General features: G+C 39.6%; 1 protein-coding gene across 6 annotated transcripts in view; it reads left to right on the top strand.

The window, feature by feature from the left end:
• The window catches only part of LOC126253322 (alanine--glyoxylate aminotransferase 2, mitochondrial-like), a 155952-nt gene that overhangs the window by 58727 nt on the left and 84543 nt on the right, over positions 1–12682 (top strand). For all 6 annotated transcript variants that reach the window (XM_049954579.1, XM_049954578.1, XM_049954583.1 and 3 more), the window contains exon 4: positions 136–259. In XM_049954579.1, the coding sequence (XP_049810536.1) occupies positions 136–259 (124 nt within the window). The remainder of the gene's footprint in view (positions 1–135; positions 260–12682) is intronic.

The following is a 12682-nucleotide window of genomic DNA, read 5'->3' as shown; positions in this document are numbered from 1 at the left end:
TTATTATATTTGTCTGCATTTACATATTTGTGGATCTTTGTTGTGTGTTTACAGTTGTGTGCTTCAAGTATAATTTCATAACTTTGTTGACAAAGAAGTTACCTAATAAATGAAAGATAACTTTTTCCTTTGCAGTACTGTAAATAAAGCAGCCAAAGAGCAGATGGAAACTTTGTGGCATACTACTAATATATACATGCACCCAAAAGTCCATGAATATGCAGAAAAATTGACAGCAAAACTTCCAGGAGATCTAAAGGTAAACATTCTAAAATAGTTCCTTGGAAATAATGGATTGACTTTAAGTACAGAAATTTACAAGTATCTGTTCTTATAAGATAATAATTCTTTTGGAAATAAATAGTAAGTGTGCCTGTGTATGCTGCCACTTCAGGCAAAGTATTTACTACAAATTGTTGGAACATGCAACTAACTGTGATAATATTATTTAGAAGTCCTAAAAGCTGGTAGTGTAAGTTACATCAGTAACCAATAAAATTAAGATAACAGATTTTGTATGCAGGGTGTGTTGCTTGTAGTAGTTAGTTTTATTCACTCATGAATCACTTTTACAAGGACATTGCAGGTCAAGAACAAAAAAAAAAAAAATACATCAAATGTACAACTTGTATCTTCTGGTTTTAAAGAGACAGCAGACAGCAGTAACTTAAGTTTTAGGGGAAGGAGCACCACAAATGGAAAATTCTGCACTTCATCTTTAATGCTACAAGAAGAAAAAGGAACATAGTTTTCATATTCACATTTAAACTGTATTGAAGTGGTGGTTACTTTTAAATTACACTTTATAAGTTATGGTACAAAAGGTAAACTGTGGTCAAACTCATGTACAAGCAAAGGTCAGGAATATAACACCACAACAGGAATCAGAAGAATGAACTAGAGATCAAAATCAGTGTTAATAATGTAGTTACTTAATAAGAGATTTCATTGAGAAGTAGAACAGAGTGAGAAAGAGGCTAACTCTTGTCCATGTTAGTCTTACATCACATTACTAGCTAAAATGGGAGGTCATATGGATGGTGGCCACAAGGTAATGGCAGTTGACTAAGCCTTCAAATGAGATGCTGCATACAAAATATTCTGTGATGACCTGCATCTGCATAAACATGACTTCTCTGCAGTTCACACTAAAGTGCTTAGCAGGTGGTTCATCAAATCATCTTCAGACTATTTCTCTACTATTCCACTCTCAAACAGCATATGGAAAAAACAAAACACTTACATTTTTCTATGAAAACTCTACTTTCTTTTATTTGAGTACAATGATAATTTCTCTATGTGTAAGTGATCAACAGAATATTTTTGCATTAGGAACAGAAAGATGATGACTGAAAGGTCACAAAAAAATATTGCTGCAAAAACAGCCTTTGTTTTGAGGATTTCCACCCCAACTCACATAACATGTGTGTGACACTTTCTCCTCTGTCTCATGATAATACAAAACAAGCTGGCCTTCTTTGAACTTTTTCAATTTCCTCCATCAATCCTGTCTGGTAAGGATCCATAATGTGTAGCAACACTGCAGGAGAGGACAGACGAGTGAAGTGTAGGCACTCTCTCTACTAGATTTGTTGCATATTTTAAGTGTTCTGCTGATAAAATGCAGTCTTTGGTTCACCTTCCCCACTGCGTTATCTATGTGATTATTCCAATTTAAGTTCTTCATAATTGTAATCCGTAGGTATTTAGTCCCCCTCCCCCCCATGAACCATGGACCTTGCCGTTGATGGGGAGGCTTGCGTGCCTCATCGATACAGACAGCCGTAACGTAGGTGCAACCATAATGGAGGGGTACCTGTTGAGAGGCCAGACAAACGTGTGGTTCCTGAAGAGGGGCAGCAGCCTTTTCAGTAGTTGCAGGGGCAACAGTCTGGATGATTGACTGATCTGGCCTTGTAACACTAACCAAAATAGCCTTGCTGTGCTGGTATTGTGAACGGTTGAAAGCAAGGGGAAACTACAGCCGTAATTTTTCCCGAGGGCATGCAGCTCTACTGTATGGTTAATGATGATGGCGTCCTCTTGGGTAAAATATTCCGGAGGTAAAATAGCCCCCATTCAGATCTCCGGGTGGGGACTACTCAAGAGGACGTCGTTATCAGGAGAAAGAAAACTGGCGTTCTACGGATCGGAGCGTGGAATGTCAGATCCCTTAATCGGGCAGGTAGGTTAGAAAATTTAAAAAGGGAAATGGATAGGTTAAAGTTAGATATAGTGGGAATTAGTGAAGTTCACTGGCAGGAAGAACAAGACTTTTGGTCAGGCGAATACAGGGTTATAAATACAAAGTCAAATATGGGTAATGCAGGAGTAGGTTTAATAATGAATAAAAAAATAGGAATGCGGGTAAGCTACTACAAACAGAATAGTGAATGCATTATTGTGGCCAAGATAGACACAAAGCCCATGCCTACTAAAGTACTACAAGTGTATATGCCAACTAGCTCTGCAGATGACGAAGAAATTGAAGAAATGTATGATGAGATAAAAGAAATTATTCAGATAGTGAAGGGAAACGAAAATTTAATAGTCATGTGTGACTGGAATTCGGTAGTAGGAAAAGGGAGAGAAGGAAACGTAGTAGGTGAATATGGATTGGTGGTAAAAAATGAAAGAGGAAGCCGCCTGGTAGAATTTTGCACAGAGCACAACTTAATCACAGCTAACACTTGGTTCAAGAATCATGAAAGAAGGTTGTATACATGGAAGAAGCCTGGAGATACTGACAGGTTTCAGATAGATTATACAATGGTAAGACAGAGATTTAGGAACCAGGTTTTAAAATGTAAGATATTTCCAGGGGCAGATGTGGACTCTGACCACAATCTATTGGTTATGAACTGTAGATTAAAACTGAAGAAACTGCAAAATGGTGGGAATTTAAGGAGATGGGACCTGAATAAACTGACTAAACCAGAGGTTGTACAGAGTTTCAGGGAGAGCATAAGGGAACAATTGACAGGAATGGGGGAAAGAAATACAGTAGAAGAGGAATGGGTAGCTTTGAGGGATGAAGTAGTGAAGGCAGCAGTGGATCAAGTAGGTAAAAAGACGAGGGCTAGTATAAATCCTTGGGTAACAGAAGAAATATTGAATTTAATTGATGAAAGGAGAAAATATAAAAATGCAGTAAATGAAGCAGGCAAAAAGGAATACAAACATCTCAAAAATGAGATCGACAGAAAGTGCAAAATGGCTAAGCAGGGATGGCTAGAGGACAAATGCAAGGATGTAGAGGCTTATCTCACTAGGGGTAAGATAGATACTGCCTACAGGAAAATTAAAGAGACCTTTGGAGATAAGAGAACCACTTGCATGAACATCAAGAGCTCAGATGGAAACCCAGTTCTAAGCAAAGAATGGAAAGCAGAAAGGTGGAAGGAGTATATAGAGGGTCTATACAAGGGCGATCTATTTGAGGACAATATTATGGAAATGGAAGAGGATGTAGATGAAGATGAAATGGGAGATATGATACTGTGTGAAGAGTTTGACAAAGCACTGAAAGACCTGAGTCGAAACAAGGCCCCGGGAGTAGACAACATTCCATTAGAGCTACTGACAGCCTTGGGAGAGCCAGTCCTGACAAAACTCTACCATCTGGTGAGCAAGATGTATGAGACAGGTGAAATACCCTCAGATTTCAAGAAGAATATAATAATTCCAATCCCGAAGAAAGCTGGTGTTGACAGATGTGAAAATTACCGAACTGTCAGTTTAACAAGTCATGGCTGCTAAATACTAACGCGAATTGTTTACAGACGAATGGAAAAACTAGTAGAAGCCGACCTTGGGGAAGATCAGTTTGGATTCTGTAGAAATGTTGGAACACGTGAGGCAATACTGACCCTACGACTTATCTTAGAAGCTAGATTAAGGAAAGGCAAACCTACGTTTCTAGCATTTGTATACTTAGAGAAAGCTTTTGACAATCTTGACTGTAATACTCTCTTTCAGATTCTGAAGGTGGCAGGGGTAAAATACAGGGAACAAAAGGCTATTTACAATTTGTACAGAAACCAAATGGCAGTTATAAGAGTTGAGGGACATGAAAGGGAAGCAGTGGTTGGGAAGGGAGTGAGACAGGGTTGTAGCCTCTCCCCGATGTTATTCAATCTGTATATTGAGCAAGCAGTGAAGGAAACAATAGAAAAATTTGGAGTAGGTATTAAAATCCATGGAGAAGAAATAAAAACTTTGAGGTTCGCCGATGACATTGTAATTCTGTAAGAGACAGCAAAGGACTTGGAAGAGCAGTTGAACGGAATGGATAGCGTCTTGAAAGGAGGATAGAAGATGAACATCAACAAAAGTAAAATGAGGATAATGGAATGTAGTCGAATCAAGTCGGGAGATGCTGAGGGTATTAGATTAGGAAATGAGACACTTAAAGTAGTAAAGGAGTTTTGCTATTTGGGGAGCAAAATAACTGATGATGGTCGAAGTAGAGAGGATATAAAATGTAGACTGGCAATGGCAAGGAAAGCGTTTCTGAAGAAGAGAAATTTGTTAACATCGACTATAGATTTAAGTGTCAGGAAGTCATTTCTGAAAGTATTTGTATGTAGTGTAGCCATGTATGGAAGTGAAACATGGACGATAAATAGTTTGGACAAGAAGAGAATAGAGACTTTCGAAATGTGGTGCTACAGAAGAATGCTGCTAAAGATTAGATGGGTAGATCACGTAACTAATGAGGAGATATTGAATAGAATTGGGGAGAAGAGAAATTTGTGGCACAACTTGACTAGAAGAAAGGATCGATTGGTAGGACATGTTCTGAGGCATCAAGGGATCACCAATTTAGCATTGGAGGGCAGCGTGGAGGGTAAAAATCGTAGAGGGAGACCAAAAGATGAATACACCAAGCAGATTCAGAAGGATGTAGGTTGCAGCAGGTTTTGGGAGATGGAGAAGCTTGCACAGGATAGGGTAGCATGGAGTGCTGCATCAAACCAGTCTCAGGACTGAAGACCACAACAACAACAACAAGGTATTTAGTTGAATTGACAGCCTTAGATATGTGCGATTTATCGTGTAACTGAAATTTAGCAGATTCCTTTTACTGCTTGTGGGCCGGTGGGTTGCTTGTCATAATAATAATAATCATTAGGCATAGGAGGAAATTAAAATTGTTGTAAATATTGTTCATTGTCTTTTACTAGAGCCTGGCAACTATTTCTGTGGTCAGCCAGAAAGCATAGAGTACATACTGACCATATTTCCCAGTCTGCAAGTCCACATTCTTGTCCAGTCCACTGAAAGAAATGTTCCTATTCTCTATTTGCTCAGTGGGATCAGGACTATGATTGTAAATGATGATTTTTGAGTTCTAATTGATACATATATTTGTTAAAGTTTCATATGCACAACAATGTAATACTCATTATGTTCATCTGGCAGTAAATCTCTCTATCCTTAACAGCACTATGAGCAGTTCAGAGGCAACCTCTATGGTAAGTTCCCACTAAAATGTCTTTCACCCTGACTACTGATAATCAAAATAAATGCTTGCCACAAAAGTGGAAAATAATTGTCACCACTTTCCACACGGTACAGTCCTTGCGAGCTCACTATCTATTATTACTGAAAATAAGTGTTTTGTAAAGTGTGTCTCTGATACCACCCGAGGCAGCATGCACTCTGGCATTTGACTGTCATGGATCTTACGGTGGCTGGGTGTGAAGTGAATCCTAGTCTTGCCTCTTGGGCTGTATTTGTATATGTGGCGCAGCGGACGGTCAAGGGAACACCTGCTGTCATCGACCTCTGAACTACAACTTTGAGACCTTGTATTGGTTGTTATTAACATGAAGGTTCTAAAATTTGTTATAGCTGTATTATTTAATAGGTTTCATCAAGTGCTTTAACCAGAACATTCTAGCATTAATATAACAGATACTTAATCTACTACAAATAAGGACATTTTTGTTCCAAATTTAGTTTTCATTAAATTACTCAAAAGCTTTTAGAGATAGCTTAATGGAGTCATTTAGTTATTATTTTTATGTCGAACTGGAGTGTCATACAAAAATTCACACATCTAAGTCTAATATTTAGTGCCTTCAGTTTTTCTTAAAAATGTGGATTCTGACCAAAATATTACTTTAATCACATTGAGACGTGAACCAGTTAATTTTGACTTACATCTGCACATTTTGACCAGTTTCTGGCTTCCAAACTTTATTATTTGGCACCACTTACTTTTTTTCGTAAAACGATATACTTAGGTAAAATATTGACCAAATCAATCTGATACTTGACAGTTTAAACATTATTACACTAAAGCAAATGTTGACCAAGTTTGAAAAAGTAACTTCAACTTTTAATTTCATTCTTAATTATGGTGAAATACTTGTGTGCTATGCACAGACGAATTATGGTGATGTGGCGCTACTAGCAGTGAACTGGGGTAAGTCCCGGCACACTTGCTCACCTCTGTATCTCTCAAATGACACAGTGCTTGTTTCACCAGATACTCATGTCGATGACTTCACACTTTGTATTGTTTAGAGTAAATTGCCACTTTCTTTTTTTTTTTTTTTTTTTTCCACCATACAGATATATTGTCTAAATGATTTTGCAATTGGTTTGGATCTTCTGATAACTTTACTGGGTGGTAAATGACAGAATTATCTACAAACAACTAAGAGGGCTGCTCAGATTTTCTCCTAAATCATTTGTATATATTAGGAACAGCAGGAGGCCTTTCCACTTGCTTAGGAAATGACAGATATCGTATCTGTTTCACTCAGTGACTGTCAGTTACCTCAGACTGTGACCATATGACAGGAAATCACAAAATAATGAAACATGCAGCATGCCCCCCCGCCCCCCCCCCCCTCCCACCTCCCACCATCAAGGAGCTGAATTGGATGGCGATGGTATCAGTTTTCAGCTGAGAGTCCTATTGAAGATGTGTGTGAAAGCCATCTTCATTACTTATTATGATTTCTAGCATCTGCAGGAAACAATGTCTTGGGTAGACCATAGAACCTCATCTCACAGTCTTGACACATATGGTGAGATAAGACCAAATCTGTGGCAGCTTTAATGCAGGGGTTCCTGTGAGTGACATGTTGATTATGACAGCTGCCCAATGATATCACTGGATCAGGCCTGATGACATCTTGTTAGGGAGGGGTGGTGGGTGTGTTTGTGGGACACATTTCTGCTTCATATAGGTGAAGCAAATTCTCTAATGTTCAACCTGTCCTGCCAGAGGGCCACCATTGTGTGATTTCCTTGAATAAAAAGTGGTCCATTGGCACTGGGTGTCGAATCTCAGTGGTGACATCTTGTTGGCTCCAGCTTTAGGTTACTGATGTTGGTGGAAACAGCCTATTGTAGTTTCTGTTTGCTAACACACCTCCCCCACTAGATTGCAAAGTCATCTATGTCCAAAAATAAGAGTACATTGTGTTACAAATTTACAATAAACTAAAAGCAGGAATATATTGAAAATGGATCTTGGTTGACTTTGGATGTGGATCTTCAATGTTAAAGTGGAAATTTGCTATTATTCTGTTGAAGAATTCATGACAGTTCCACTGTTTGAATCAAAGAACTGTATCGTTTTTACACATTCTGAAAGCTATGAGTATTGTGTAGCTGTATTACAGTAATGTATGTAGAATAATTGAAACTTTTGTATTAACATTATAAAAAATGTTACATTGTAAATCTTGACACATCTCCTATAAAAGAATTCAAGAAATCTACATACATTATGAGATGTACAAATCATATTATTAGTAAAGTTGTTTCCCTGGGGTCAAAGTCACTTGGCACTGAGATCATAGATATTTCCCTTTCAGTTGGTTACATGCATTGTTACAGTTTAGTAACCGTTTGGAATGAGCATCCTTCTTTTAAAATTTATTCAATGGCCCTTCATTGCTGCTACTTAAGGGATAAATCTAGAAAATTCATTAACTCTTCCCGAAAAGTATTGTAGTTCCTTTAAATTTCATATTTTTGGTAGTTTCTCAAAGGCAAGTAGATGCTTTCTCATAGGTTTGCTGCTCTCTTTAAAAAGGGTATCGATTAAATATTCAGAGTCAGTATAATATCCTGTCATGGGGAATACTCACTACAAAAAGAGATGTGCATCCAGTAGCCAAGAACAGTAAAACTTTATTGCTAACTCAAAGAGTATAGAAGTACACAATAATGTTTGGTTCTGGACAGCAACTGAAACAGCATCTGAATGAGTGCAACTGAAAAGATCATCCTGATTTGATGAGAATTAGTTTAACACAGTCTAACACCATCTAACACAATACAGTTCTTGAAGATAGAAGCTGAGAACACAGTATGTCACAGTAGGGAAACTCTGCATAGGCAAAGCCCATATATGCTACACTAATGGGGTGTAGGTTCTGACTGGCATGCACTGTGCCATAGTGAATAGACTCACAAAACTTCTGATGTCGAGTGTTGAGGCCAAGACGTCAAGGTCGAGGCTGGAACTCGTACTGGCTAACAAGGTGCCAGGTGGTGCCTTATAAGGCCATCTGGCAGAGGAATACTAGGGAGTTGGGCAAGTATCATGTGGCTCATGGAAGCAAGCTAGTGATAGCAATATCTGGCAGATGTGGGCACCTCGTATACTACAGCAGCTGTCACAGGCAGGACAAGCTGTGGTTAAATTGCAGGTGGCTTTTTGGGGTGGCAACCCACAGCACTCTGTTGTGTGGCTTGTGGCTGCAGTGTAAGAGACCAGCCAAGACGCAATATCCCTCTTTCTCATGGAGGAGATGGTAGAGCCATCTCTCTGTGTACACAGCAGCTGTGATGTAGGCAACAATTGAGGATGCAGGAGTCAGCCTGGGAAAAAAGTTTCTTAGGACTTGAATATAAAGCCTTCTACTTCAGCTTAATGAATGAGACCCTTAGGTTAGCTAAGCTTTTGAGACAGAATGTACATGTTATGACATTTTTAGCTAGATAGTTTTTACACTGGTTGGAATCAGCTGATTCAGATTTTTTAAATACTAGTGAAAAATCACAAAAGCAACTGCTTTCAGGAAAGCTAGAGATATACAGCAGAATAAGCAGAATCATGTGTTCATCATAACTCCTAGCTACTATGGACTGTCTCTCAGCCAGCTATGATTTTTTATTTCTTTTTGCGATATTTCACACACCCCTGCAAAGTGAAATGAACTCTTCTGTGTACCTTCCTATTGGTTGACAAACTACATGTGCCTGAACTCTTGCATTGTTGCTGCTCTTTGTTTCTTATTTATGTTCTGCTGAATGCTACCTTCAATGGAACATGTTTTATGTAAGACATGTGGTTGTTCAAGAACATTGCAGGGAATCCTCAGATGAAGACATTGATGACAGTGATAATGACCCTGATTTTGAGATCTTTAGTGATCACGACACTAATTCAGAGCAGGACACAGTAAATGATGAAGATGTGACAGCTGATGACAACGTAGAAGCTTACTTCATCAAAAATAACAGATCTTTTCACTGGAGAAAACATCAGCCGCCAGCTAATGTCAAATCTGAAAGTACCTAAGCTTAGAGCAAATGGTCACATATCCTACTTACAGGATATTGATATCACTGAACTGAAGCCACTAATTAGTGTATTCAGCCATTTTCAAAGTGGGAAACAAATTGGTTTACATCGTGTTTGCAGCCAATGGCACAAACAGAGATGTTTTCAGATGCACTGTTAGTGAAGAAAGCTTTCTGTTTTTATTATCTGCATTATTCTTTGACAACTCAAATGATAAGCAGGAGAGAAGGAAAGTATTGCCTACTTTCAGCAGCAATTTCACAAATTTTTCTGTGTTTCATCGAAAACAGTCAACTTTGCTACTCTGTAGGTGCAACAGTGTGTCGATGGAATGCTTGTACCCTTCCGTGGAAAGTGTGGGTTTAGAATGTATATGCCAAACAAACCAGCAAACTATGGCTTGAAAATTCAGTGCTAGACTGATGCTTGAACAAATTACTTGTGTAGCATGTATATGTATTCTGGAAAAGGAAGCGATGGTCACACCCTTTTAAACTACGAGAAAGGCCAGTCTTCCTAATCAGGCTGCACTTTGATTGGTGAAACCTGTTGAAAACACATGGAGAAATGTTATAGGTGACACCTGGAACTCATCAGTAGAACTAGTTAATGAACTTAGGAAAAAAGGTCTCACATACAATGGCACGCTGAAAAGAAATGGAGAGGAGATACCACCGCAGTTTCTGCCTAATAAGAAATGAGGTGTGAAGACAACTGTTTATGGTTTCACAAAAGACATGACACTAGCTTCCTTTGTGCCCAAGAAGTCAGAAGCTGCAATTCTGATCTCTTGTAGGGACCATGCCGTAAATAATGAACCTGAATCAGGAAAACCTGAGAGCATCATGCTTTGTAATATGACAAAAGGTAGTGTGGAGTGTCTCGACCAAAGATGTGCAGCATATTCATCAAGTTGCTTGACAAGAAGATGGGCTTTAGCCAGCAAGAGATCTTGCTGAGCCTCATATGAAGCATAGACTTTCTATAGGACACTTGGCTGCGAGAGCTGAGTGACAACATCAGAAGAGTACTTCACGTACAAGATGAGCCCCAGACATGGAAAGAATGATTTGAAAAATGAAAAACATGTTACGCACCTCAGGTGAGGAGGGAAACAAGATTTCCCTGTCAACAGTGTGGTGTTTCAATTACTTTTGAGTGTTTTAAGAGGGTCAGTGTGAAATACATGCAAGTTAAAAGTGAGTGAAATATGATTCAGGACCTCATAAAACTGAGCTAACTATGTATTGTTATTTTAGTTACACACAAATTAAAAATATACTGCAAATTTTGCTGTGTTTTATTTATCTAAATGTTTAAAATTCCGCATTGTTGAAAAACATTGAAGTTTCCAAGAAGTGTAATGAATGACAGAAAATCATGAAAATATGAATTCAGCAAAACACTGGTTTTATACATAAAAAAAATTAGAAGGCAGTCTCATAGACCCCTCCGCAGTAACCATGTTCATAGTAGTTAAGACATAATTATGTTTTGGGATTCAACATCAAGTGATAGATGCAAATGTGCATCGCCATATCTTTTTTAGAGGAGCATTAATTCTGGCAAATTTAATGAGTAAATGCTTTGGTCAGGAAATCAATAATAGACTGGGCACTAATTTATAAGTCTTCATGTAAGCAAAGAATGTGTCTGCAGACTAATTCTTCTGTGGTTAACATGGAAGATTAGTTGAGAGATAACACATTTAATATTGAATAAACATTTATTGGTCACTCGTGCATATAACAAATATGGCAGTTGAACATGTTACGCACCGAAAATTCACACAAGACTGACTAGTTCAAAGAAGGAATGTGCCAAAGATAGTGCACTCTGTACCAGAGACACCACACCTTGGGGAGCGAGGCATTAAGATCTCATTTATGAGCCAAGCAAATACCAAGCATGACCCATGGTAGGGCCTCTGACTAGAGGCTTACGTGGCACATTAGCGCAGCCTTGAGTGTGTGGTGCCACAGCTCGATGAAGCCATTTGACTGCGGGTGGTATGCTGTGGTATGAAACTCAGTGACGCCACAGAGTTCACAGAATTGTGCAAAGAGTGCGGACTCAAATTGACGTCCCAGGTCGGTGGTGAGAGGTGGGGGCAGCCGAAGTGAGCATCCCACGCCAAGATGAAGGAACAGGCGACAATCTTGGCCGTGATGTCAGTGATGGGGACCGCCTCGACCCAGTGGGTCACACAGTTGTTTATCAATAAGATATATCTGTAGCCTTCGGGTGGGGGAAGGGGACCAACGACATCAATATGGATGTGCCAGAAACGCCCCTTTAGGACATCAAACTTGCCTAGAGGAGGTTGGGCATGCCTGCTGACCTTGCTGTGCTGACACAGAATGCACACACAGCCAGGCCAGACAAAGCACTCTGTAACCACCTGTGTCATGTCTCGAGTCTCAGTGTGAGCTAAACCATGGAAGGTGGGAAAGACCCTATAGCGAAGAGCAGTGGGGACCAGGAGGTGAAGTGTGCCTGTAGAGGTTTCACAAAGGAAGGGGATTGCCGAACCAAGTAGTATATGGGACTAGACAGAGAGCGATGAGCTGTTGTCTCATTTTATTTGCTGTATATTGTTGTCGTCAGCTTGTAGTCGAGCGAGCTCCTCCAGATTCAGTGGTGCAGTTAGCACGCATATGTAGGAAAGGTAGTCTGCCACAACGTTCTCCGTGCCATGGATATAGCATGCATCAGAAGAGTGCTGATGGATGTAGTCCATATGGTGGAAACACATGGGCAGAAGGTCCTTAGCCGGATTACGAATAGCATCCACGAGTGGCTTGTGATCAGTGGAGATCGTGAAGGGTCACCCTTCGAGGTCACTATGAAAATGTTTAATTGCCTCACACACAGCGAGTAGCTCACGGTCAAATGCCGACCGCTTGCACTGGCTCCTAGTCAGTTTCTTGAAATAGAAGCAGAGGGGTTGGTTAGAGTTGATAGTGTGCAGCAATAAAACAGTGCCCACAGCTGAGTCACTGCCATCAGTTGTGATCAAGACATGGGCTTCAGGGACAGGGTGAGTGAGTGTGACATCTTTGGTGAGGGCAGTTTTAAGGTTATCAAAAGCATCAAGCATCAGTTGGGTCCACTCCAACTTCCATT

Source organism: Schistocerca nitens, chromosome 4, assembly GCF_023898315.1.
Source record: "Schistocerca nitens isolate TAMUIC-IGC-003100 chromosome 4, iqSchNite1.1, whole genome shotgun sequence".
Lineage (NCBI taxonomy): Eukaryota > Metazoa > Arthropoda > Insecta > Orthoptera > Acrididae > Schistocerca > Schistocerca nitens.
The sequence above is the reverse complement of the archived record's forward strand: the minus strand, read 5'-3'. Positions and strand labels throughout refer to the sequence as shown.